Source organism: Tamandua tetradactyla, chromosome 2 (assembly GCF_023851605.1).
Source record: "Tamandua tetradactyla isolate mTamTet1 chromosome 2, mTamTet1.pri, whole genome shotgun sequence".
In the NCBI taxonomy this organism is placed as follows: domain Eukaryota; kingdom Metazoa; phylum Chordata; class Mammalia; order Pilosa; family Myrmecophagidae; genus Tamandua; species Tamandua tetradactyla.
In genome coordinates this window covers 176,457,718-176,485,539 of record NC_135328.1, presented here as the reverse complement: position 1 = coordinate 176,485,539, position 27,822 = coordinate 176,457,718, and the positions used below count along the sequence as shown (strand labels likewise).

The following is a 27,822-nucleotide window of genomic DNA, read 5'->3' as shown; positions in this document are numbered from 1 at the left end:
CCTCAAGAGGCTCTTCACGAAAGATGCTGCTAAACTGTGTGCGGGGGCTAATAAGGTCTGCGGGCCAATCTGTCGCTGCTACCCGCTCCCTTGGCCAGCATGTCCTGCAGGGAGGGCCAGCTGGGAGTGGGGACTCTGGGGTGCGCGGGGCGGAGGCCGGAACGGGGCTGAGGCTACCACCCTGCCGCTTGCGAGGCACCTGTGCTTCGCGCTGGTGCCCTTCCCACGCCTCGTCCTCCGCCTGGCTCAGGGTCAGCACCGGGTTTGACCCTGACCGTTGCGCCCCGCGGGCCTCCCGCCCACTACCGGGCAACGGCGCACTCGTCTACGGAGGCCGCGCAGCGCTCCTCCCCCACCGCCCTAGAAGGCGGGTCCGGGGCGGATCCAGGCCTGCAGGGCGCGCGTGCGAATTCTTCATCTGTCGCCCTCGGTAGTGGTAGGCGGCGGGAGATCATGGTGCTGCAAGAATTGTGGGCTGCGCTGTCAGGCGCCTCCGGGGCTGCCCTGGCCTGCTGCTTGGTGGCGGCGGTCGTAGTCCTGCGCTGGTCTGGGCGCCGCACGGCGCAGGGCGCTGTGGCCCGGGCGCGACGGCGGCAGCAAGCGTCCTTGGAGACCATGGGCAAGGCGGCGCAGCGCTTCCGGCTCCAGGTGATGGCCTAGCGGTGGGAGCCACGGGGTGGGGGCCTCTCAGCTGCCCAGACGCGCGAAGGCAGGGCCGCGCGGTTGTGTAACTCTTCGAAGCCCCTACTCGCCCTAATGCATCCTCACTCATTCTGAGCCAGGTGGGGGCAGAGGGAGAAAAGGAAACAAAATGGGCAGGGCAGGTGGTGGAAAGACATCGCGGCGCTGGATCAAAGAGGAAACTTGCTTGGTGCCAAAGAATCTCAAGATCACTGACTTAGAACTGGAAAGGCAAGCTTGAGATCCAATAGGATGGTAGCGTTTAGGACTTTGGAATCACGGAGTGATAGCCAGGGAATCCGGAGAACTTAGAGTTCAAACTGTCAATATGTACATGAGGATATTAGGGTGAAGCCAGAAATGGAGTCTCCTCAGCTCCTGCCACCCAGGCTGTCTCATTCAATCCCTAGGAATCCCCTTTCATGAGCAGGTTTAATTCCATCCCTCCTCTGCCATGATCTGTCAACAAGCTGTCTAGCTCAGGGTGTGTGTTTGGAGGGGAGGGTTGGGAGGGTACTTACCGTCCAGGGATATGAAACACTGGACTCAGGCCAGAATGCTGAACTTTGAGAGGTACGTGTATGTTTAAGTTTTTGTGTTTGTTGAGGGAGGGAATATTTTTCTGAGTGTTATTGGTGGCATGTGTTTGATAGGGCTTGCATCTGACAAGGCGTTCCAGGTGGTGGGGTCAGCAGTAGTCAGGAGGGTATTCCTAGTTGAAAGACAGAGGAGTCATAGAAAATTGTTTTGCATATGCTCAGCTGCAGCAAGTGATTTTCCCGTTGAAGCAGAACTGGAACTAGAATCTAGGTGCCCAGCAGGACAACCCCTCTTCTCTCCCCCAGATCCCAGCCTCACTCCAGTGGAGAGGAGCAGGGAAGGGAGTAAAGGAGATGGGCCTTGAATGCAGTGAGGTTTGGGCTGAATGTAATCATATGAATTTATTCTACACCGTCCTTGGACCAATATGTCACTTTATTTACTTAAATCCAGTGTATCTGGTCACAGCCTCCTCTTCAAGCTGGCTGAGAGTTCACCATCAATTTTTAGGGTTCCCTTTCGGATCAGAAGGGCCCTGGTGTTCAATCCAAAGTAGCCACTCGCCCTACCTGAGCACAGGTTCTTCGTGGCCTAGCCCTGTTCTCTGTCTGAGTTGGGAGGTGGCCCTCTTAGGGATCCTCACAATGACCTCTGGCTCAGCCTGGGTACCTTCAGCTGCTCCTAAGGCCCAAGCTTTGGGTCCCATGTTTTCCTTTGGAGCCAGCTGAGTTCTGCCAGCTTCAAGAGCTGCATGGGGGGCTGTTGCCAGAATCTGCCCCCAAGTCCTGCCTCCTGAAATTCCCTTCTAATTTCAGGGAATCTCCTAGCCGGCAGGGATGTAGGGTGGTAGAAGGGTGGGTCTTCCCCCACTTCAACTCTTAGTACCATTATCTCCACATTTTCCTTCTGAAGCAACTGCCCTTCATTGTTTTTAAGAAGGAACTCTTCCGGTTTGTGCCCTAAAACCAAAAGCTGTTTATACACCCTGAGCTCAGGGGATCCTTGTCTCATCTCAGAACACCAAAGCTTGGCTATTCTTTGAGGGGAAGGAGGGATATTATCCTTTGCCTTTCTTTCTTTCTTTTAAATCTTCATATTTATTTTATTTGTAGAACTCTTATCAATGAAGAACTTTGTACCCAACAATAAAAAATAGGCATGTTCTAAATGACATTCTTGTAGGAAAAGCAAAAACAACTTCAACAAAGGAAACTAGATAACTGCATTGTACATTCTTTACACAGATAGTTCATTCTGAGCAAGAGAACTAAATTCAGACCAAATGCTTTTAAAAATCTGTGTACCTATATGGCAATTGCAGTCCCCACAAAACTAGAAAGAAAAGGAACAATAATACAGAACACTGTATATATATATATTTTTAAAAATTTTTGATCGTTCTGTTCTACATATATAATGAGTAATTCACAATATCATCACATAGTTGCATATTCATCATCATGATCATTTCTTGGAACATTTGCATCTATTCAGAAAAAAGAAATAAAAAGAAAACAGAAAAAAATTCATACATACCATACCCCCCTCCCCTCCCCCTCACCAGTCACCAGCATTTCACTCTAAATTTATTTTAACATTTGTTCCCCCTATTCATCTTTATTCCATATGTTTTACTCATCTGTTGATAAGGTAGATAAAAGAAGCATCAGACACAAGGTTTTCACAATTACACAGTCACATTGTAAAAGCTATATCATTATACAGTCATCTTCCAGAAACATGGCTACTGGAACACAGCTCCACATTTTCAGGCGAGAACACAATATTTTTAACAGTTATAACATTTAACACCTTCAGCTATTTCAGATCAGATGGGCAACTGAAATGTCACATCCACTTGGGTTTGCTTGCCTAAGGTCACTATTTCAGAGAGCTTAACAGATCAGATGGGCAACTGAAATGTCACATCCACTTGGGTTTGCTTGCCTAAGGTCACTATTTCAGAGAGCTTAACATCCATTTTAGCAGCTTCATCCAAGTCATCATAAGCAAGAATTTTAAGTCCACTGTCCATTATCAGGGCCTTAGGATCACTGACTCGGGTACCTTATAACTGCACCACAATAGGTATTTTAATTTCTAGGTCTTTTACACCATGACTGTGCCCTGTCAATGACATGACACTGCACGAGTCCTCAAAAAAATGTTGACCAGAATAGCCTATACCTTTTTTTAAACATTTTTTTTAATTTTATTTTTTTAAATACCAGAAAACACGTAACAAACGCAAACATTGCTCTTTTGATAGCCTGTACCTTTTTATCTGAAGTGATAAGCTTCAATGCTTCTGTTACTTGTTCAACTGTGGCACCATGAGCAACGTCAAGAAACTTGGTGAGAGTCCCTCCATGCAGTTTTATTGTATCTATTTTGGCCATAGCCAAACCAGCACTATTTACTAGACAACCTGTATTTCCATCTAGGCCAGTGTAGCTGAGATCTGTCTTAGCTGCAACTTTATCCCTTTTATCTTCCTGGGTCCAGTCACATAGGTCAGAGATCTTTTTTCTGGCAATAGTCTGAATTCAAATCAAAATCGATTTTTGTATCCATATACAGCACAGTTCCATCTGCATCTTCTATCGTTGGATTTATTTCTACCATGTTGCATCATATTGCAGAAAAAGGTTATAAAGCTTGATCATGTTTTCTGCAGCAGAATCCAATTTTTTTTTTTTTTTTTTTTGCATGGCCAGGCACCGGGAATGAAACAACTTGTTCCTTTTTGATGCCTTCTATAATATCAATAGCTTCTTTATCACCTCAGGAGTCTCAGCAGCAACATCTTCAATGTTGACACCACCTTGAGAACTTCCTATTAAGACAGGACTTTGAAATGACCTTTCCATTGTTATTGCAAAGTAGTATTCTCTCCTAGGATATCAAATACCAATACTTGATTACATATTCTGCCCTTTTCTCATGTTTGTTTGGTAATCAACTTATTCCCAGCTATTTGTGAGGAAACAGCTTTTTGCTTCTTCTGGAGAGAAAACACTTCACTCCTTTGAGGCCACTTTCAAGTGTCCCTTCACCTCTACCATCAGCCAAAACTTGTGCCTTTATCACAACATCTTTTGAATCTAATTTTTTGGCAATTGCATGAGCTTCATCTGGTGACTTTGCCACTTGTCCACTGGGAACAGTGACACCATCTTCTTGCAACAATTCCATGCTCAGGTAGCACTGCTCAGGCAGTGAGAGATTCCTTTGCTGTTGCTGCTGTATGTGGAGTCCATGGCTGTTAAACAATCCAGAACCTTCCAGAACTCTTGGGCAGCGGCCAAGAGCTGGTTATAGATCATGGAGGCTGCCATTTCTACCCTTTGGTTTTCTGATGAAGGTAGAAGAGAAAGGAAGAACTATCTCAGGAACCTCTGGAGTTTTGAACAGTTAGCAAAGGGGTGGAGTCTTGTGACAGTAACTCCCTCCTAAGAGTAGGGCTAGGAGTAGAAGAATGTGCTAGCTGAACCCAGCCCCACCCTTGAGACTTATCCTTTTCCCTTTCCACTTCTAAGGTGGGTGATGGTTAAGGAGTCCTTGAACAAACCTTGCCTGAATAGCAAAGTGCACCTGAAGTAAGCAGGGCGCTAGACAGGTCCTGGAGGAATACAGTTCCTGCTTGATAGAATCATAACAAAGCTTTTTGGGAGTTGAGATACCTCCTGTCTCCCAAGGCATTTCTGAAATAAGGGCCAGGCCGACCTAAGTACCTTCTGGATCCTCACAAAATTGTTCACCTCTCGCTAGATTCTAGAGCAATCCCAGAAGAAGATGTGCTTCTGGTAACTGTTGACCATGTAACAACCCTTTGACCCTTTTTTCCCCATCTTGTCCCCTAGAAATATTTTTATTGAGAAATCTTTACACATATACAGTCCATCCACAGTATACAATTGATAGCTCACAGTATCATCACATAGTTGTATATTCATCACCATGATCATTTTTAGAACATTTGCATCACTCCAGAAAAAGAAATAATAATAAAAAAGGAAATGGTATTGTCTTCTTAATTTGAGCCATTGTGGTGGATGTACAGTGGTGCTACATTATATTTTTTATCACATAATTGTATATTCATCACCATAATCATTTCTTAGACATTTGCATCAATTCAGAAAAAGAAATAAAAATGAAAAAACTCATTTACCCCTCCCTCTCATTGACTGCTAGTATTTCTATCTACCCAATATATTTTAGTCTTTGTTTCCCCTATTTTTTTTCTATACCCCTTACCACTCCCTTTCATTGATCACTAGCATTTCAATCTACTAAATTTATTTTAACATTTCTTCCCCCATTATTTATTTATTTTTAATCCATATGTTTTACTCATCTGTCCATACCGTAGATAAAAGGAGCATCAGACACAAGGTTTCCCCAGTCACACAGTCACATTGCAAAAACTATATCATTATACAATCATTTTAAAGAAACATGGCTACTGGAACACAGCTCTACATTTTCAAGCACTTCCCTCCAGCCTCTCCAATATACATTAACTAAAAAGGTGATATTTATATAATGTGTAAGAATAACCTCCAGGATAACCTCTCAACTCTGTTTGAAATCTCTCAATCATTGGCACTATCTTTTGTCTCATTTCTCTAGTCCCGCTTCTGGTCGAGAATATTTTCTCAATCCCTTGATGCTGAGTCCCAGCTCATTCTAGGATTTCTGTCCCACATTGCCAGGAAGGTTTACACCCCTGGGAGTCATATTCCACTTAGAAAAGGGGAGGGCAGTGAGTATACTTGTTGTGTTGGCTGAGATATAGAGGCCATTACTGAGCAACAAAAGAGGTTCTCTGGGGGTGATTCTTAGGCCTATCATTTGCAGGGATAAGTTTCATATGAACAAACCTTAAGATTAAGGGCTCGGCTTATTGATTTTGTTGTCTTCACTGCTTGCAAGAGTATCTGGCCTTCTCCAAATGGGAAAGTTGAATTTTCCCTCTTTCTCACCATTCCCTCAAGGGGACTTTGCAAATACTTTTTTTTTTACTGAATCATAGTTCTGATAGCCTTTCTAGACTGGGAGAGACATCGTCTCCTACCTCTCTGTGCTTTTGTGCATGCAATTTTACCCCATGAACACCTTTTCTGCATTTCAATCCATTTGCAAAAATTCCACTGGCCTTCCAAATGCCACTTCCTTCAATTGGATCTGACTGTGGTTCTGTCTTCTGGCCTTCTCCAACCTGTGGATTAAAGGAGAGTGCAGTTAATATTGAGGCTTGTACTAGTAGCTTACATGAAGAGAGATCTTGAAATACAGCAAAAGTGAATTAAAAAAAAAAAGCATAAGGGAAAAGCAAAGAGACATAGAGGCCAATCCAGGAGACCTGAATAAGGACAATAGGTGGTTCAGAAGGAGAAAAAGAGATATAGATGGAGGGGAGGAAATGATTAAATAATGGAGATAGTGTCCCTCGCTTGAAAAATTACACTTTGCAAGGTGACCACATGGTTTCTTCATGTGTTAGTTAGAAATTCTCTGTACTTCCCTGCATCCTCCACATAGATTTATTTCCCTCATTGTTTGTAGATTGGATATGATATGGTGAGGCCTCCTCGAGGTACAGATTTCCTTTGGGGCCTCAGGGAAGAGAAAATGTCTCAGCTGCCTGATACTGGGTGAAGACTTAAAAATAGCTGTCAGTCGAGCAGTCTCACCGCCCTCCCCCTCTCTGCGTGGACATGACTCCCAGGGGTGTGGACCTTCCTGGCAACGTGGGACAGAGATCCTGGAATGAGCTGAGACTCAGCATCAAGGGATTGAGAAAAACCCTAGAATGAGCTGAGACTTAACATCAAGGGATTGAGAGAACCTTCTTGACCAAAAGGGGGAAGAGTGAAATGAGACTAAGTGTCAATGGCTGAGAGATTCCAAGCAGAGTTGAGAGGTTATCCTGGAGGTTATTCTTTTTTTTTTTTTTTTTTTAAATTTTTTATTAATTGAAAAAAATTACAAGAAACACAAACATTCCCAATACATACACTCAGCAATTCACAATATCATCACATAGTTGCATATTCATCATCATGATCATTTCCCAGGACATTAGCATCAATTCAGAAAAAGAAATAAAAAGACAACAGAAAAATATAACAAACAGAAAAAAAAAATTTTACAGGTCATACCCCTTACTGATCCCTTTCATTGATCACTAGCATTTCAAACTAAATCTGTTTTAATATTTGTTCCCCCTATTATTTATTTTTATTCCATATGTTCCTCTCATCTGTTGACAAGGTAGATAAAAGGAGCATCAGACACAAGGTTTTCACAATCACACAGTCACACTGTGAAAGCTATATCATTATACAATCATCATCAAGAAACATGGCTACTGGAACACAGCTCTACATTTTCAGGCAGTTCCCTCCAGCCTCTCTGTTACATCTTGGATAACAAGGTGATATCTACTTAATGCATAAGAATAACCTCCAGGATAACGTCTCGACTCTGTTTGGAATCTCTCAGCCATTGACACTTTGTCTCATTTCAGTCTTCCCCCTTTTGGTCGAGAAGGTTTTCTCAATCCGTTGATGCTGGGTCTCAGCTCATTCTAGAGTTTTTCTCAATTCCTTGATGCTGAATCTCAGCTCATTCTGGGATTTCTGTCCCACGCTGCCAGGAAGATCCACACCCCTGGTAGTCATGTCCCACATAGACAGGGGGAGGATGGTGAGTATGCTTGCTGTGTTGGCTGTAGAGAGAGGCCACATCTGAGCAACAAAAGAGGTTCTGTTGGGGGTGACTCTTCGGCTTAATTTTAAGTAGGCTTGACCTATCCCCTGTGGGGTTAAGTTTCATATGAACAACCCCCAAGACTGGGGGCTCAGCCTATAGCTTTGGTTGTCCACACTGCTTATGAGAATATCAAGAATTCAACTTGGGGAAGTTGAGTTTTCCCCTGTTCTCACCATTCCCCGAAGGGGACTTTGCAAATACTTTTCCACTCACTGATCAAATCACTCTGGGATTCATCAGGGTATCACCTGGACAAACCAACAAAATCTCAAGTCCTATACAAAGTTCCATGTACTTAAGGTGTTCAATCAACTATCTACATAAGTTATATTAGGAGATGCACTAGTGAAAGTATAGATTTGTACCAAATAAACATTTTTTGCTTTAGTCTCACACATTAGTTGAAATTTTAAAATATTAAGTACCATCTGTTTTCAGCACACTGCAGTAATGACATTCTTTTGTTCTTCCTCATGCAAAAACGTTTTTTAAATTTGTACATTTAGTCACTATCATTATACACTCTAGGCATTCCTATATTACACCATCTCAATCTTTATCGTCTGTCTTTCTTTGTGATTTCATTTATGCCCCAGCCCTCCTCCCTCTATCACTCTCATATGCAGCTTCATTCAATGTTTTAAAATAATTGTATTACAGTTAGGTAATATTGTGCTGTCCATTTCTGAGTTTTTATATTCAGTCCTGTTGCACAATCTGTATCCCTTCAGCTCCAATTACCCAATATCTTACCCTATTTCTATCTCCTGATGGTCTCTGTAACCAAGGAAATATTCCAAGTTTATTCACTAATGTCAGTTCATATCAGTGAGACCATACAGTATTTGTCCTTTTGTTTCTGGCTAATCACACTCAGCATAATGTCCGTAAGGTCCATTCATGTTGTTACATACTTCATAACTTTATTCTGTCTTACAACTGCATAATATTCCATCTTATGTAAATGTCACAGTTTGTTTAGCCAACTGTCTGTTGATGGATATTTTGGCTGTTTCCATCTCTTGGTAATTGTTAATAATGCTGCTATAAACATTGATGTGTAACTGTCCATTTGTGTCCTTGGCCTCGTGTCCTTTGAGTAGAGACAGCATATAGATGGGTCCTGTTTTTTAATCCATTCTGCCAGACTATGTCTTTTGATTGGAGAGTTTAATCCATTAACATTCAGTGTTATTACTGCATGGGTAGTACTTTCTTCTACTATTTTGCCTTCTGGATTTTATATGTCACATCTAATTTTCCTTCTTTTTACCTTTATCATAGTCTTCCTTTCTACACTCTTCTCCACACCTCTCTCTTCTGTCTTTGTATCTGTCTCTAGTGTTTCCTTTAGTATTTCTTGCAGAGCTGGTCTCTTGGTCACAAATTTTCTCAGTGATTTTTTTGTCTGAAAATGTTTTAATTTCTCCCTCATTTTTGAAGGACAATTTTGCTGGATATAAAATTCTTGGTTGGCAGTTTTTCTCTTTTAATAATTTAAATATGTTATCCCACTGTCTTCTCGCCTCCATGGTTTCTGCTGAGAGATCTGCGCATAGTCTTATTGGGCTTCCCTTGTATGTGATGGATTGCTTTTCTCTTGCTGCTTTCAAGATCCTCTCTTTCTCTTTGACCTCTGACATTCTGATTATTAAATGTCTTGGAGTATGTCTATTTGGATCTATTCTCTTTGGGGTACGCTGCACTTCTTGGATCTGTAATTTTAAGTCTTTCATAAGAGTGGTAAATTTTTCAGTGATAATTTCCTCCATTAGTTTTTCTGCTCCTTTTCCCTTCTCTTCTCCTTCTGGGACACCCACAACATGTATATTCGTGTGCTTCATATTGTCTTTCAATTCCGAGTCCCTGCTCATATTTTTCCATTTTTTCCCTATAGTTTCTGTTTCTTGTCGGATTTCAGATGTTCCATCCTCCAGTTCAGAAATCCTATGTTCTGTCTCTCGAAATCTACCATTGTAGGTTTCCATTGTTTTTTCATCTCTTCTACTGTGTCTTTCATTCCCATAAGTTCTGTGATTTGTTTTTTCAGACTTTCAGTTTCTTCTTTTTGTTCTTTCCTTGCCTTCTTTATATCCTCCCTCAATTCATTGATTTGTTTTTGATGAGGTTTTCCATGTCTGTTCGTACATTCTGAATTAATTGTTTCAGCTCCTGTATGTCATTTGAATTGTTGGTTTGTTCCTTTGACTGGGCCATATCTTCAATTTTCCTAGTGTGATTTGTTATTTTTTGCTGGCGTCTAGGCATTTAATTACCTTAATCAGTTTATGTTGGAGATTGTTTTCACTTCTTTTATCCAGGGTTTTCTTGCTGGATGAATTTGTTGTCTATCTGTTCTTTGACATTCCGTTCAGCTTTATCTGGACCTTTAGCTTAAGTTTTGTTTAACAGAGGAGAATTTTTCAGTTCTTGTTTTCTTGTTTCTTGCCCTGCTTGTATGGTGCCTTCCCTACCACACACTTAGGAGGGTCTACTTAGATATTATAGACCCCAGCCAGATTTTCCCGGACCAAACTGGCCTCCTATCAGGAGGAAAGAGTCCCCTGTGTCAGTTTTCCCTGAGGGTGAAACCCAGCAGGTTGAAAGACTTTCCTGTGAAGTCTCTGGACTCTGTTTTTCTTATCCTGCCCAGTATGTGGCGCTTGTCTTACTGCAGGTCCCACCAGCATAAGATGATGCGGTACCTTTAACTTTGGCAGACTCTCCCTGCTGGGGGCATGGTGGAGACAGAGGAGAGGTTGTAGGCTGGTTTTAATGGCTTCAAATTACCAAGCCCTGATGTCTGAATTCCTTGATGGAGGGATTCCACCTGGGTGGGGCTTTACCCCTCCCCTGGGGAAGGCACAGGCTCCAGATAGGCCCCCAAAAGAGCTCACTTCTGCCTATGCCTGGGGCAGTTGCAGCCTGAAAAGTCCTGCTGCTGTATCCAGAGACAGTCAAGCCTTTGTAGATACACAGCCACAGAAACCTCTGTTTCCTTCTTTTCCCCCCCCCCCTCCCTTTTTCTGTCAGTCCTGCCCCCTTGGCACCAGGGCAAAAATGAGCAACCTCCGCTTTGATCAGGTTCACCTAAGCTGGGGGCCTATTTTTAGTAGTCAGAATTTGTTCATTAGTTCCACAATTGGCGTTTGGTTGTGCCCAGTCCCTGCTGCTGGTAAAGTCCTTTCCTTTCCCCTCTGGGAAGTGGCCTGTGGGGGAGGGGTGCTGGCCGCCACAGCTTTGGGAACTCACGGTTCTGGGGGGTGCTTGCAGCCGGTCCAGCTGGTCCAGACTGGGGTACGCTGTGTGTCTGGTCACTGACATGGCCCCAGGAGCTTTTCTGTACTGTTTCTGTTTATTTAGTAGTTGTTCTGGAGGACGAACTAAAATGCACCGCCATCTTGACCCAGAAGTCCTGGAGGTTATTCTTACGCATTAAGTAGATATCACCTTGTTGTTCAAGATGTAGTGAAGAGGCTGGAGGGAACTGCCTGAAAATGTAGAGTTGTGTTCCAGTAGCCATGTTTCTTGAGGATGACTGAATAATGATATAGCTTTCACAATGTGACTCTGTGATTGTGAAAACCTTGTGTCTGATGCTCCTTTTACCTACCATATCAACAGAAGAGTAGAACATATGGAATAAAAATAAATAATAGGGGGAACAAATGTTAAACAAAAATTTAGTTTGAAATGCTAGTGATAAATGAAAGCGAAGGGTAAGGAGTATGGTATGTATAATCTTTTTTTTTTCTGTTATCGTTTTATTTCTTTTACTGTTGTCTTTTTATTTCTTTTTCTAAATCTATGCAAATGTTCTAAGAAATGATTAATATGCCACTATGTGATGATATTATTAAGAATTACTGATTGTATATGTAGAATGGAATGATATGTTAATGTTTTTGTTTGTTGTTAATTTTTTAAATTAATAAATAAAAATTTAAAAAAATAGCTGTCAGCAACTGTGTCATCAGCTGTCAGTATGGAAGAACATGGGGAAAAATACAATTCCTGCTGAGAATGGAGGGGAGCTTGCCAATAGCTTGTTACTCCTGTGCCCAGGGACTTTGTGGGTACCTGGTGGGGAGTTGAGAAAAGATAATCGGACTGTCAGCAGTGGCTTCCCAGGGCGGTGGGCTCTGTGGTGATTTTTACTTTCTTCTCTATACTTGTAGGCATTTCTGTGTTTATAATGAGCACATATTTACGTTTAATAAAGCAATGTTGCTATTTTCACTGTGAGGTGGGAAAGACAAGGTGCAGATCCTGCGTATAATAGGATCCCTTTATGTGGAAAAAGATCATGTATAGTTATATCCATCATGGGCTTTCCATAAATGTGTATTTTTTTCCTGTTAATGTTTCATAAGACACTGTTAACTATGGTTTCCTTTTCAAATGAGAAACCAGGCAGGATGGGATGGTGGTAATGGGGGGCAGGTGGCCACTTTTCATCTTGTGTGCCTTTTGAAAAAATATCAAAAGGGATTATCTGGTGTGCATTGGGGGCAGAAATCATGGATCCAATTTTTTTTTCCTTCTTTGTAGCTCCCTGTATTATAAAAACTCTCAAGCGAAGTGCTATGTCATTGAGGACATTAGTTACAAAAGCTGCTTAGTGGGTGTGTGTGAAGAATGGTGTTCAGTTCTGGGAGTGTGGTGGGGGTGTGTGGGCAGCGGGCGGTACAGAGAAGTTTAGCAGGACCACGGCCTGGAAGGGCCTCCCAGGACATGCTCAGGAGCTTGCAGTGTGACAGGGGTATTAAGGGGAGAGGCAAGGCCTGACTGGGCTTTATACCATCTGGCTTTAGCCAGAAGCATAGCTTGGAGGGGCAAAGCTTGAACAAGGCAGAGAATTAGGTAGCCCCTGTGTGACCCAAGAGACGAAGGATAAGCCCTGCTGAGGGTCTTGGTAGAGGAGGTGGAGAAGTGATTGTTTTCTGGTGCTACTCAAACGGCTTGGGAATGGATTGGATGAAGGTGGGAGAGGGTGGAATCCAGGATTATTCCTGTTTTCTCATTTCAACACCTGGATGGATGGCAGGGCATGTCCCTAAGCAAAGGAACTCCCAGGAGGAGCCCAGGAAAATGAGGCAGTAGAAATAGCCCAGTGAACTGGTTAGTCAGGCTGGTTGGAGGATCTGGAGGCCGTGGGGTTGGGTAGAGTGAGTGGCAGCGTGTCTGAGAGAGTGGAAGCCATGACTTCCACTTCTTCCAGCCTCAGAGAGAGAGGAGGAGCTGGGAGTAGCCTGCAAAGGAGCCTGCCGAGGACCCTCTGGCTCCTTCTTATCTGTCACATCATGGCTGAAATGTTTCCTCAGACAGACCTGCCCACCACCAGGCCTCCTGTTCTGTCTGTCACAACACGCAGTTGATCTGCTTTCTCACACATGGCGTGACTGTCATGATCTCTTAGCTTATTTATTTTCTGAATGTAGACTCCTTGAAAGCAGGGACCTTGTCTTGGTTACCTCTAAATTTATAACCCTTTAGTCCTTGGCACATAGTGGATGCACTGAATACATTTGTTGGTGGACAAAACAAATGAATGACAGAAGTAGCAACAGCCAGAGAGGCCAGAGGAAAACCAGGAGAGTATAATATCTCCATGCCCAGGAGGAAATTGAAGAGAGCCAGTGTGTGGTCTCAATACCTTTAAATGCCTGTGAAACATAGAGCAAAATAAAGAGACTCAAGTATCTGTTGGATATGGCAACAAGGAGTTCTCTGTTTGCTAGCTCATCCAGTACCCCTGGGTAGGAAACAGCTGGGTGTTTGCAGGTAGAGAGGGGTTGACCCCACAGACTCCGGGAGCCTTTGCAGCCTAGCGGTCAGTTCTTTGCTCACATACCCTCTTTTCCCTTTACCCATCTGCCTCCAGTCACCACACCTGTTTTATTTTCTTCAAGTTACTTTCCATTATTGAAAATTCTTATTTGTTTATTTATCGTCTGCTCACCCCCAGCCTGCACCCTATATAAACTCCCCCAAAGCATGATGTTTTAGATTCCTTGGCTGATGAAGCAAATGCCATGCAGTGTGTTGGTTTAAGCAATGAGAATTTTAGCTCAGAGTTTTGAGGCTAGGAGAAGTCCAAATCAAGACATCATTAAGGCAAGGAGATACTTTCTTCCTGAAGACTGGCATACCAGTAATCCTTGGTCCTTCTGTTACATGACAGTGCACCTGGCAGCGTCTTCTGCACCCTCTGTTCTATTCTGGCTTCCGTTGGATTTCTGATTCTTGCTTCCCGTGGCTTTCTCTGTCTCTGTCTAAATTTCATTCTGCCTCTAAAGGACTTCAGTAATATGAATAAGACCCACCATGATTGGTTTGGGCCATACCGTTGACTGAAGTAACTTTATCAAAATGTCCTACTTATGGTGAGTTCACACCCACAGGAATGGATTAAATTTAGAACATGTTTTTCTGGCATACATATAGCTTCAAACCAACACACATGGACATGCTTCTTTTGTTCACTGCTGTATCTCCATGCTTAGTATGGTGCTTGGTACAGAGTTTTTCCCATTTAAGAGGTACTTAATACCTCTGTGGAATGAATAAATGAATCCTCCCTTTCAGATGTAGCCTTCAGCTGCAGCTCCAACGAACCAGGACATGGTCTTCTTAAGTTTTTGCCATCCCCTTCCAGCGGTGAGGCAGTCAGATATAGGTGGACGGTTAGTGGACAACCTGTGTTGTGTGGGCAGAGCACTGTAGTTTATCTGTGCAGGTCCTAGGCAAGGCATTTCCCTTCTCTTAGCTTCAGTTTCTTTATGTGCACAATGGGAATGGAAATAAGATTTCATCAAAACACGGAGTACACCAGTACGGTGCCTTGATACATAGCAGGCAACCATCCATGGTGATTGTAATAGTTTAATAATCAACTGGGCATCCCTTCTAGCAGCTTCTGGAGGAGATATATCTGCACTGTCCTAGGATGGCCAGGGATTGCTCAGGCTGGGCCGTGTTTCAAGTATCAGAGCTGTGGGTGGGCACATCTATTATGGTTGTCATGTGCGTGTGACCATCTGCTTGAGCACGTGGCGGGGGCTAAAGGGTGTGGACACATATGTCTGCTGTGGGCATGTGGGGCCTGAGTGGAGTAGGGCACTGATTGGAGTGTGTCCCTCTTAGAACCCCGACCTGGACTCTGAAACACTGCTGGCCCTGCCCCTGCCACAACTGGTACAGAAGTTACGCAGTGGGGAGCTGTCCCCTGAAGTAGCACTCTTCTCCTACTTGGGAAAGGTAAGGCCAGCCAAAGTCAATCAGTGATCCTCCCTGTTCCCTCATCTTCCTTCGGTCTCTGCAGGCTTAGGGGGAAACCTGATCTGGAGGGCCATGATGGAACTACAGTGCCAGGAGCTGCCAGGGAGAGAAGGAGCCAGAGCCATAACTGATAAGCCTGCCAGAGTGTGTGTGTGTATATGTGTGTGTGTATGTGTGTGTGTGTGTGTGTGTGCGTGCGTGCGTTTGACAACTGAGCATGTTGTCTTAACTGGAAACATGGCTCTCAGCCCAGACTTTCCTCTTCCTCCCAACTTTACCCCATTAATCACCAAATCTGGTTTGTTTACTTCTTAAATTTCTCTCCAATCTACTCCCTTGTCTCCACTACCTTCAACCACCCTGCTCCTCTACTAACAGCATCCTGTGACCAAGCACCTGCCTCCTGGCCAGATGCCCTCTATGTCTTTAGTTCCCTGGCTGAAGGCCAGTCAGAAGGCCTGGCTGTTCTGCTCTCCTCTCTCTTTCTCTAGCATCATCTCTGGCCATACCTCTTGGAGCTTAGGGCATCAGCAGCTTAGCTGCTGGCAGTTTCCTGGTCTGCAGGACCTGCCATGCTCTGTGTTAACTTTTCCTTTGCCAAAAAGGCTCTTTCCCCTCTTCTTTGCTCCATTTGGTTTCACAGACTCTAGGCTAAATTGTCAGGGCTCAGAATAGAAATTGCCTCTTCCAGGAAGGCTTCTCGGACACTCTTTTTTTTTTTTAATGCAATTTTATTGAGATATATTCATATACCATGTATTGATCCAAAGTGTACAATCAATGGTTCACAGTATCATTATATTGTACATTCATCACCACAATCAATTTTCTGACCCTGTCTTGCTTCCAGCCCAAGTCAGAGTTTCTGCTTCAGTGTTCACTTTCTAACAGCGTATTTGTCACCCCAGTATAGGGCTTGTCTCTTTTCCATACCAAGTGTGGGCTCTTTTTGGGCAGAGCCTGTCTTATTTGTTTTTGCACTTTAGTGAACATAATGACCTTCACAGAATAAGTGCTCAAGACATATATTTGAAATGAAAGAGTAAATGAATGAATGAATGAATTGTGCTCTATGAGTGTGACTTTGTATATGATTTTTTGAAGGAATATGTGATAATGAGCATGAGCACTAAGGTGAATATGAGTATGTGATTATGTGAGGGTAATAAATGTATATGAAATGATATAAGTGAGGGCAGCTGAGACTGGGTGAGAGTGAGAAAGGAGAGAGAGAGACTGTTTGGAGAAAGGACTGGAAACCCCTGGACTGAATAACACTGAAAGGAAGGACATATAGTCTCAACAGATGGCATTGCTTTTTCCCTACCATGTCCCTGAGAAAGTTTCTGCCCTTCCTAGTCATCTAAAGACACTGTTCTGGTCACAGACTGGCCTCCTCGTTTCCTGCCTAGGGTAGCTCAGGACAGATTTCAGGAGCTAGGGTCCATACACGTAAGTGTAGCAATAGGACCCATATCTGTTTTCCTCTGATGTTTCTTAGGAGCAGGATGGAATATCTGCTGAAAGCTGTCCCACATTCTCCTCTGGCCTCTCCTCTTAGGACTGTTCCGGGTGTGGTTTAAGGGCTTTGGAAAGGCCCATGTCAGACATCCACTATTAGTGAATCATTCCTTTCACTGAAGCCCTTCCCCTCTTTACCACAATTGGTATCAGGTATCAGTGAGTCACCCCAATATGTGGCTTGATTGTCAAATTCCAGAGTTCCTGGGAGAGGGGAAGTTTAGCTGGGACAGGCATGGGGCAGAGGGGAGAGTGGTAAATTCTGGGAGGTTGAAATCTGAGTTCCAGCCCTGACTCTCAGTGTGATCTGAGATGGAGGGCTGCCCCTGTCTGGCTCCTGTCTGCCTCACTAAGGTAGAGATGTGGCTTAGAATACAAAGGGGAGTGACCAAGGCTTCTTCCTTCCAATTTATCCTCTGCTAGGGGCATCTAAGGCCAGTACCTTATTCTTTTGAATGCCCTGGCTCTGGGATTACGTTCTCTCTCTCTATCTTGGAGTTGAAAGCTGGAGACAGCTAGGAAGAAGCTGGGGTCCAGATTTTCCCAGTAAAGTGGATGTGCGGCACCAGGTCATCCTCTGTGCCCCTGGCTCTGAGCCATGCTGCTGGTTACCCTTCGTCTTGGAACACCCTCAAGGGCAACCTCATCCTTGTCTCCATTCCCTCCTCCCCAGGCCTGGGAAGTGAACAAAGGGACCAATTGTGTGATCTCCTACCTGGCTGACTGCGAGACTCAGTTGTCCCAGACTTTGGCAGGCCCAAAGCGGGGCCTGCTCTATGGGGTACCTGTGAGCCTCAAGGAATGCTTCAGCTATAAGGTACACTCTGCTTCGTGGAGCACCTTAGCATCAGACCTCATTCTCCACCCCCCACCCCCCTCCACAGCTCTGGGTCCTGGGTCACCCTGGCCCTCAGAGTAAGTATCAGGCCTAGAGGCCTTGAGAGAGGACGACCATGGTTCCCCCTTACGTTGGCCCTTGTGGTGGTGGACAGGGCGAGAGGGACCTGAGCTACTGAAGAACCCCTGACTCATTAGTCATGCTCCTCTTAGTGCCTTTCCCTCTTCCCAGGGCCAAGACTCAACACTGGGCTTGAGCCTGAACGAGGGGATGCCAGCGGAGTGCGACAGCGTGGTGGTGCAGGTGCTGAAGCTGCAGGGTGCCGTGCCCTTCGTGCACACCAACATCCCCCAGTCCATGTTCAGGTTGGATCTCCAGTAGTATGGGGATGGGGGCACTGGTGCCATCATGGCATGGGAGTAACTCATTCCTGCTCCCCTCAGCTATGACTGCAGCAACCCCCTCTTTGGCCAGACCATCAACCCATGGAGATCCTGCAAGAGCCCAGGTGGCTCCTCGGGTGGTGAGGGGGCCCTCATTGCGGCCGGAGGCTCCCTCCTGGGGTTGGGCAGTGACATTGGTGGCAGCATCCGCTTCCCCTCTGCCTTTTGTGGCATCTGCGGCCTCAAGCCCACAAGTAACCGCCTCAGGTATGGTATAGGTGGGTGGAGAAAACTTCTGGGCCCCTCATTGTGTGACCTTGACCTAGCTTCTAACCCCTCTAGGCTCCAGACTTTCACTCACCGGAGTTGTGTTGGGAGGGGATGTCACAGCACCACTGGCCCTGGATCCTAAGTTTCCAGACTGTGAGGGTTTTGAGCTGCTGTATGGGGGTGGGCATGGGCAGAGGGTGGCCAATTCCTGCTCTCTATATCTTGTGTTTCTTATCTAGCAAGAGTGGCCTGAAGGGCTGTGTCTATGGACAGGTGGCAGGTGAGGTCTGTGGTTCCCTCGGTGCCCAGGAGGAGGGTGGGGGTCTGCCTGAACCACCCCTGCCCCTGCTTCTCCTGTGGACAGTGTCTGGCCCGCAGGCCATTCTAGCTCTGAGTCCCTACGTCCTTGTCTCTACTCATGTTCATGGGCCATGACCCAGCCCTTGCTTGGACCCAGTCCCAGAGACTACTGAGTCCAGGTGTCCCCTCTTTCTTCCCCACCCCTTCCTGCCCCACAGTGCATATCTCAGTCGGCCCCATGGCCCGGGATGTGGAGAGCCTGGCGCTGTGCCTGCGAGCCCTGCTGAGTGAGGACATGTTCCGCTTGGACCCCACCGTGCCCCCCCTGCCCTTCAGGGAGGAGGTAAGCAGGGATAGGAGGTGGGCCTGGGGGTGGACTCGATTATCAGTGGTGCTCCAGAGCCCAGATGCAGCCTCCAGGCAGTGTGAGCTGGCCTTGGAAGCACTGTCTCCTAGAATGTGCCTCCCAGGAATCTGAAGCCTGGGTTAGCTGCTGTTCTGCAGGTAGCCACCAGGTAGAGCCCTTGCCTGTATTTGGAAACATACCCCCCAAACTTTCAAATTGGGGTTAGGAGCCATCTCTGCTAAGGAAAGGCCCCGCCTATTTGGCCCCAGCCTATTTGGCTAGCTGCTTTCACTGAGAAAAGGTGGTCATGAAACCAGTTCCTAATCTGAAACTCCTCGAGGGAGAAATCCTGTATTCGACTATGTTTGACCTTCAATAATAGAAGCCTTTCTTACAATATTTGTGCCCAGACCCCCAGCATCCAGTATGATGCTTGGTATGTAGTAGACTGAGTAAGTGGAGGATAGTTAGAAGCAGAGATATCTCTCTCCCAGAGGAAGCTAGTTATCTGTGGGGTAGCATTTAATGCTAGCTCCCAAAAATATCCCCTAACAACCATTAATGAGCCAAAGCTGAGTTTATTGCTTTCCATGCTAAGGGAAACCACTGCCTTAGTAGCATCTAAGAGGAGGAGGGTAAAGTTTGGATATTTTCAATAAATATCTGAAGTCTGGTTTAAGGCAGGTCATTCAATGTGAGAGTTTAGTTAGGATTGGGTTAAGTATCGTGATATAATAGTTTAGGATTGGTGGACACAGCAAGGGCAGGATTTTGAGATAAGGGGTTCATAGAGTCATAGGCTGTAAACTGTCATTTGATGCTTTCTATTGAAGAGTGGATGAGTTTTCTGGAATGAACAGTAAAATTGTAACTTTTATTTTCATGAGCAAGAGTGTCCAGGAGTAGTAAAGTTAGGTTGATAAAGACAGTGAGGTAGTAAAGTCATGTTCATATAGACAATAAGTTGTGTGATAATTCCATTTCTCAGCAGTCCAGCATTTCTCAGATCACCATGGAAGGATTGAGGGCCCTGGGGCAGGAGTGTGAATCTGGATGGTCCTTGGGTGTGGGACAGGAGGGCAGATCTGGGCTGGTGGGTAAGCTTCCCCTCCCCAGCAAAAGGGAATGTTTTAACTGAACCCTGTGATTCAGACAATTATAGCCAGGAACCCCTTCCTTACAGGGAGAGGAGGAGTTGAGGTCCTTGCCTGGAGTTTGGGACAATTTGTCATGGGGTCCAGTACTCTTGTTCTTGAAACAGACAGGGGGAGCTTTGCCTCAGGAGCCAGGGTACCAGACCCAGCATTGTTACTGTGCATTGGGTGGCCATAGGCAAGTCCCTGTCCCACCCTGGGCCTCAGTCCACCTTTCTAGACCTCAAGCCTGTTTCCTATATAACCAATGGGAATCTTTAAACTTGCTCTGCCCATCTGTTAAGTCATTATGAAGGTGTTCTGTGCAAGAGTCAGAGGAAAAGGACTAGCCTTGCTGGCGAATCAGAGTTTTCAGGCAAGTGGTGCCAGAGCAATCCGGGCTGCAGCCTCACAGCCATGCCTGGGCTGAGGGGTTTCTCTGACTTCTGGAGGTCCTGAATGGGGGTGCTCTCTCCTTACCTGAACCCAACCCCTGTGTTTTGACCCCAGGTCTACACAAGCTCTCAGCCTCTGCGTGTGGGGTACTATGAGACGGATAACTATACCAGGCCCACCCCAGCCATGAAGCGGGCCCTACTGGAAACCAAACAGCGCCTTGAGGCTGCTGGCCACACGGTATGGCAGCAGGAGCCCAGAAGTCCTGGCCTCTCCCCTCCCCTTAAGGAGGCTTTCTGGTGCCGGGGCCCCTCTCTGGTGTTCTCCCGACCTGAATGTTTTGTGCTTGGGGATGGAACCTGTCTACCCATAGGATCTGTATACAGAGGGCTGATCAGGAGTGTAGTGGGGAGTAGTTGACGGTGAACATAGCCCTCTGCTGGGCAGAGGTGTGAGTATGCAATTGGAAGGTCTTGTCAACCATGAGCAGTGGTGTGCAGCTGTCCAGAGGTTTCCAGGCCCTGAGATGAGTTTTGGTCTGTTTATCTGAGACAACTTTATCTGTGGCTCCAGACATCTTTCATGATATGCATAATGTGTGTTTTACAAAAAGTTTTCGTGGGTCAATAAAGCTGCCTTTGTGGCTTCAGTAAGGGCTCCCGAGTGGGCAGAGTTGGTCCAGTCCCTCCTTAGGGCCACCTGGTCATGGGTATCATAGGTTACTAGTTCTGGAGACTTTATACCCCTCAATCCTTGCAGCTGGTTCCCTTCTTGCCAAGCGACATACCCCATGCCTTGGAGACCCTTTCGACAGGTGGGCTGTTCAGTGATGGTGGCCAGAGCTTCCTGCGGAACTTGTGAGTGATGTCGGGTTTTGGTGAGATCAGGAGATGGGCAGGCCCAGGAGTCCAGGGGCATGGAGTGCTGTGATCCCCAGGATGGGCTCGACTGGGGAAAGACTGGGACAGGCCTCAGCTAAACATGAAAAAAGTCTGAAACTTCTGTGCTGGGGCCTCACTGTCCCTGAGACTGGGCACCTTGAGCCTGTGGATGTCTTGGAAAGCCCAGAGGAAGACTGGATTGAGCATCCATGCCCTGGCCCTGAGCTGAGTTTGTTGTAAGGGAGGAGGTGACGGAGGCAATTAAAGGAGATTGAGAGACAAGGGGCAGGATCAAGGCAGGAGAGGGGGGTCTGGACATCATTCTGTGATTCCAAGCTCTGCCTGACCTGAGTCAGGTCTTTCCCTTTTGAGTAGGACCTCAATTTTTCTCTCCTATAAAGTGGGTGGGTTGGACCTGACTCACTTTTAACGAAATTTGTAGGGCTCATATTTAAAGAAACTGGTTCCCCTGGGCTCTAAGGCTTGTCAGGGGCAGAGAGGGTAGGCCTGTGAAGGGTAAAGGCCTAACCTGGGCTGACAAGTGCTCCTCAGAGTATAAACGTGCTCCTCTTTCTTACCTTGACTGGGAAGCAGTCAACCAAGGGCCCAGCCTGCATTCCTCCCCCTTCCCCAGTAGCTGAGCATGGTTCAGTCTTCAGTGGAAAGGACTAGCTCTTCACTCTGGCCTGGAAATGAAGCCTCAGAATCAATCACCTCAGAGACCATTCCCCAAGATCTTGAGTCAGAGGCAGCCTCTGAGACAGGATTTATGGGGGGGCCACCCTAGGCCACCCCACTTGTGCCTCTAGGCTGGCATCAGTATCTAGAGGAGGGGATGCCTTCAATATCAGGCCCTGGTCAAGGAGATGCTGCCCTCAGTTCTTACTGTGCCGAGCTGGATTTGCCGAGGAGGGAGAGATGGAGTGGGGAGAATGTGGGCAGGAGCCCAGGCACCTGCTGGCTGAGCAGAAATAGGTCACATGTTTGAAAGGAGGCAGATGAAGGTGTCGGAGACTACTGGTTCCTGGGTTCTGATTGGGAGGGAGGGGGACAGAGGGGTTGCAGAGGGTGGGTAAACCAGGAGGGCTGCCTGGGAGAGAGTGCTCTGGGTCAGACTCTTTATCTCCCAGCAAAGGTGATTTCGTGGACAACTGCTTGGGGGACCTGGTCTTAATTCTGAAGCTTCCCAGCTGGCTTAAAGGACTGATAGCCTTCCTGCTGAAGCCAGTGGTGAGGACACAGGGAAGAGAAGGGACTGGGGTGGGGTGGGAGGGAGCCTCTGGGAGCCTCCTGTTGCCTTCTGTGGCCTTTGGCTCTTTCCCCCTCCCCTTAACCTCTCTTGGGCAGGCAAAGCCTTATTTTCTCTCCAGCCTTTACCCCCCCTGCAATCTTTAGCTGCATGTGGAAAGGGGTGCTGGCCTGTGATCTGGGGGGTGAGACAAGGGAGGAGGAAAGGATGGCTTAGTCTAAAGGTTTTTGACAGACCTTAGTAACTGACTTGTTTTCTCTTTTGCAGTTCCCAAGATTGTCATCTTTTCTTGGCAGCCTGCGCTCTCGGTAAGAAATAATCTTACCCATGCCCAGATACCTGCCCCTGTCTTCCTTCAACCTGGGTCCAAGTGGTTTCTAACAGGAAAGACTAGAGAAAAGTAGCTTCTGAGCTGGAAGTGGCAGGGTAGCAATCTTTTTGGTCTTTAGGTGTGTCCTTGAAATTCTCTTTTAATAGAGGCAGCTACAGGGCCAGGTCTGGCTGGAGAGCAAGGGTCTGAGGGAGATAACAGGATGAGAGAGGGGTAAGATGGGGTGGAGAGGAGAAGATTGACCTGGCTAGGGCAGGAGAAGAAAGGACCAGGGAGGAGTGGGCTGGGGAACTCATGAGAGATGCTGGTCTTTAGATATGGGAACTGAACTGAGCTGTATCAGGTCCCATCTGCCCCTTGGTGGCCCTGATATATATATATATATATATTTTTTTTTTCACATGAACAGGCATTAGGAATCGAACCCGGGTTTCTGGCATGGCATGCAAGAAGTCTGCCTGCTTAGCCACTGTGGCCCACCCAGGCCCTGACATTCTCTAGTCTCGTTTTTTTCTTATCACCAGGCATTCAGACTTTTGACAGTTCTGGTCTTCCTGTGTTCCAAAGGGCAGCTAGGAATTAGGCTTTGTCTCATGCTAGCTCTGTTATGAAGTCATGGAGTGATGCTGGTTAAGTCCCTCTTGGGGCCTGAGTTTCTCAACTAAACAGTAGAGATTTGAACTCCTTCCCTGTAGAATATCCCTCCCAGGGTTCCATAAGGTTTGGCAGGGTCCATGGAGGAGTGAGATCTGGAAAGCATTAAGAGTAGGGCGTCTGATACTGCTAATCCCAGTGGCTATGTCCATCATGGCTCCTGACCTCACTCCTTCTATCCAGGTCGGCTGGAAAGCTCTGGGAACTGCAACATGAGATTGAGGTGAGGCCCAAGCCCCTAAACTAGAGCAGGGTTGGGGGTAAGAGTACAGGTGAATAGGGCATCCACCAGCAGAGTCTCTTGGCCATTGGTCCCACTGATCTCCTGGAGCAGCCAAGCAACCAACTCCCTGGACTGACCTGTTCTTTAACCCTCACTGCCCACACGCCCAGTCCTTAGGAGCTGGGTCAGCCTGTGGCTCTTGTCCTGGATGCCTCTTCACTCCGTGAGGCTGCTGATGGCCATGCACTATGTGGCTGTGCCTTGGCAGGAAGAGTTGTATCTCTGTTCGATGCAGGAGGTGGAGCAACAGATACCCCCTGAAAAGCAGCCACTGCCTGCCTGCTTACTTGGAGGATCTCCAGTCCCTTATGACTCAGTTCAGATCCAGGGGCAGGCACTGGGGCCAGAGCCACCCCAGCAACAGTCTCTGTATTGGACAGCCCATATCATGGGCTGGCTTCTGGGAGCTTCACCTGGTATGCTGGTATCCTCCCTAGCTGTACCGCCACAATGTGATTGCTCAGTGGAAAGCACTGGACCTGGATGTGCTCCTCACGCCCATGCTGAGCCCTGCTATGGACTTGAATGCCCCAGGCAAGGCTACAGGTGAGTTCTGCTGTCCCACCCATGCCCTTGACACCCTGGCCTATCTCTTCTCTTTTGTGAGTTCAACTTCTGTGCCAGGCATAGAAGAGGAGCCTTGAGTGTGTGTGTGTGTGTGTATGTGTGTGTATGTGAGTGTGTGTGGTAGGGGGGCAGGCTGGGATGTCATGCTCTGAGGGACTCATATTGTGCCTGGCTGGAGAGATGGAAGCTGGGTGGGATGCCCTGGGAGGAAACGAGCTCCCTGTCATCAGCACTATTTAAGTAAAAGCTGGCACCCTCAGTCAGGGAAACTTTGAGGGGTGTCAGGTTGTGGAGTCTGTGGTTTTGGGAGGTGATGTTTGAAGTCCAGGTGGAATTTAGGTAAGCCCCCCAAAATAGGAGCCACATTCCAGGTGGAGGAAACTATATGGGCAAACTCATAGGGCAAGCATTGGCAGTATCTCCAGCCCTGCCCTGAAATCTAGATCTATATGCTTTGTCACTCAAATCTCATCCCTGGAAGAGATTTCCCTGTCAGTGGAGGCAGGGTGCCAAGGCCCAAAGGAGACAGTCGGCACTGAAACCCGCATGGCCTATACCAGCCTCCTGTGATATGTTCCAGGGGCTGTCAGCTACACTCTGCTCTACAACTGCCTGGACTTCCCTGCGGGGGTGGTACCTGTCACCACAGTGACCGCCGAGGATGAGGCCCAGATGGAACATTACAGGGGCTACTTCGGGGATTTCTGGGACAAAGTGTTGCAGAAGGTGAGGACATGAGGCCTGGTGTGAGCCCCCATTCAGGCTCCACTTCCCAGGAGCTCACACCCCGCCCCACTGTGGAGGAAACTGTCAGCACCTGCTGTTCTCACCAGCCCCCGAAGGCTGTGGTACAACCCCACTTTCTTGCCCCTCCTCTCCAGCTGGGATGTTGGACCCAGCTAATCCTGCCTTGCTAACCCCCAACCTGATACCTGTATCCTCTGCAGGCCATGAAAAAGAGCATAGGGCTGCCTGTGGCTGTGCAGTGTGTGGCTCTTCCCTGGCAGGAAGAGTTATGTCTGCGGCTCATGCGGGAGGTGGAGCGCCTGATGTCTCCTGAAAAGCAGCCATCCTGACTGTATCTCACCTACCTGCCTGGTTCTGGAGGACCTAAGACCCACTCATTCTGCAGCCCAGCCTAAGTCAACACAGATGCCCTGCAGCAAGAAAATGTTCAGCATGGGGCAGAGGCTTCCATATACCTCACCACCACTGCCACCAACCCCCTACAAAAGGCCCGAACCCCCCCAAGTCCCACCTCTGGTCCCCTCTCTCAGTCCTGACCCATCCCCCTTGTAGCAGCCAGTAGGTGTGATATGGGCAAAGGCCCACCAACAACCTTGAAGTGGTTCCAGCTGTGTATTTTCTGGGCATCGTTATTGGGGGTACTGGGAGTTAGAGCCTGCTGAGAGCCTGGCTGGTTTGATCTTCCGAAGCCTAAGCTCCAGCCATGCCAGTCTCCTGCTCCAAAACCTCCCCTGGTTCCCATCACCCACAGGATGGACACTGGTTTCTTAGAGTGGGTGTTGCGGCCCCTGACACTTCACCCTTGACCCTCTCTCCAGCTTTACTAGACTCTGCCCTTTCTCTTCTTCCTACCTTTGCTTCTTCCCTCTGTCAAGCATGCCCTTTCTATTCCTCTACCATTACATCCTTTGAGGCCCAGCTCAGACCCCTCTTTCTCCACTGGAACTGTCCCTTCTTCTTCTTAGTCCCAAAGTTAGTGGGCCGTTTCCTCCCAGCTTGCCCTGAGTGGTGAGCATCCTGTAGGTGGGTCTGCTTCCTTTGGTACACTGGCTCTCGTTGACAGCAAGGACCCTATTGTCCTTAGTAGTCAGCACAGGGCTAGGCACAGGGCAGCAGGGGGAGTACCAGAGTTGGGCTGCAGGGTGTCTGGAGTGCTGGCCTTGAGCTGGTACTGTTGGGAAACAGCCCACAGGCCTGGGGTAGATGAGTACCAGACAAGGCAATTTGGCTGAACACTCTCACAGGGATGGCCAAGGACTCAATTGCTCTAGGAAGGCTTGGTGAAGAAGGAGGATCGATGCTAAGTCTAGAAGGTTTCCAAAGACTATGATAGGAAGACATCCCACAGAGAGGGAAAAGCATGCCCAAAGGCCACATTGAGTTTGGTACGTGGGAGGTATGTTGAGTGGGTACAGGAAAAGAAGCAGAGTTTTAGGCAGGGCCAGATTGAGGTGGACTCAGGCCAGGAACTTGAATTCTGTTCCAAGGACAATGGGAAGCCGAAGCCGTTGAAGACTCACACAGGTGCAGTGAAGGGAGTAGTTGGGGGTGGGGGGTGGGGGCAGGCAGAAACTGGGGAAGGAGGCTGCTCCATGATCCCTAACTTGGGGAGGGGACTTGAGGCCTGAGCTAGGGCAGTGGCACAAGGGTGGAGAGAGGGATGATTTGGGAAATAACAGTTGGGTTGCAGGTGAGCTGTCTGAGCTTAGTTTCACCTCTTTCCAGGCTGCCCACTCACCTCTTACTGGGCAGCCTTACTTGGTGGGTAGAAGGGTGGCTAGTATGTATCAGATTCCAGGGGCTTCCTTACCCTGCTAACAGAGTTCCTGCATCCCTCGTAAGGCTCGACCCCAACTTCCCTGCTTGCTGTGGAAAATGTTTCTGAACCAAGGCTCTCTGGGCAGGGTAGGCCCTGGGCTTCTACCTAGCCAATTTCAAATTCTTTCTCAGGACAAGCTGCATTTCCAAGGCTTCCTACTCCTTTTCTGGTTTTCCTACTCCAGAGTGGTTTTCCTCTCCAGGCTATATTACTTAGGACTCCATGCTGCTTTACCCAGTGTGCTGCATTCTCCACCAGTACCGTCCCTTCCTCTGTGGGGCAGGACATAGGGTAGGAATGAGGCCTTGGGCTCACTCACGAGCCTAATCCACATGGACAACTGGATTTGGACATCCGGGTAGTTGTTGCGTTTTGTTCTGACTCCTCAACTGCTGCTGTATTATTGCCTCTTATTGTTTCATAAAACTACCTGCTACCTGCCCCAGTTTCCTCCTGCTATATTTTTCTCAGTTACTGACATCGTTATTTTCTCAGATATGAGTAGTCCTTCATTCCTTCACTTGTTCATAGATTCAGCCCCTAGAGCCCCTGCATGGCCATGCTCAGCCCTGTGCTGCTTAGTGCTGGAGACAAACCTGGTTCCCATCCTTCAAGGCCCCCTGGGGCTGGTAGGAGAACTGGACACAGACAGAAACATCTGCTCCAAGGTGATCTGGGCTGGGGGAAAAGATGGACAAAGGAGCCAAATGCCACCAAGGAGAGAAGGTAGGGGTCACTGTCTTTCATCTCCATGGCTGTGCTGTAGTCTAAGCTGCCTTCTCTTATCTGGACACTACAATAACCCCCTTTTTTTTCCCTCCA

At 47.2% G+C, this 27,822-nt stretch overlaps 1 protein-coding gene, 1 long non-coding RNA gene and 1 pseudogene across 4 annotated transcripts in view; 1 reads left to right on the top strand and 2 right to left on the bottom strand.

Moving 5' to 3' along the window:
* Nucleotides 1-832, bottom strand: part of LOC143674295 (uncharacterized) — a 49,388-nt gene extending 48,556 nt beyond the window's left edge. For all 3 annotated transcript variants that reach the window (XR_013170989.1, XR_013170991.1, XR_013170990.1), the window contains exon 1: nt 200-832. This is a non-coding gene — a long non-coding RNA (uncharacterized LOC143674295). The remainder of the gene's footprint in view (nt 1-199) is intronic.
* Nucleotides 327-27,440, top strand: FAAH (fatty acid amide hydrolase). The gene is made up of 15 exons (XM_077149784.1): nt 327-648; nt 15,148-15,261; nt 17,477-17,620; nt 17,873-18,006; nt 18,085-18,291; nt 18,534-18,574; nt 18,813-18,937; nt 20,584-20,709; nt 21,229-21,326; nt 22,481-22,580; nt 22,867-22,907; nt 23,768-23,807; nt 24,305-24,413; nt 25,015-25,160; nt 25,382-27,440. The coding sequence occupies exons 1-15, from the start codon at nt 454-456 to the stop codon at nt 25,508-25,510; spliced, it is 1,749 nt and encodes a 582-aa protein (XP_077005899.1). The 5' UTR covers nt 327-453; the 3' UTR covers nt 25,511-27,440.
* On the bottom strand, nt 3,378-13,396 carry LOC143654484 (succinate--CoA ligase [ADP-forming] subunit beta, mitochondrial-like; annotated as a pseudogene).
* Nucleotides 27,441-27,822: the final 382 nt, after the last annotated feature.

Bases quoted from the DNA above. Each gene is read 5' to 3' on its own strand.
- FAAH (XM_077149784.1), top strand. From the start codon at position 454: ATGGTGCTGCAAGAATTGTGGGCTGCGCTGTCAGGCGCCTCCGGGGCT. The intron at 649-15,147 runs GTGATGGCCTAG...TGTCCCTCTTAG, and splicing joins CGCAGCGCTTCCGGCTCCAG to AACCCCGACCTGGACTCTGA. The intron at 18,575-18,812 runs GTGAGGTCTGTG...CCTGCCCCACAG, and splicing joins TGTCTATGGACAGGTGGCAG to TGCATATCTCAGTCGGCCCC.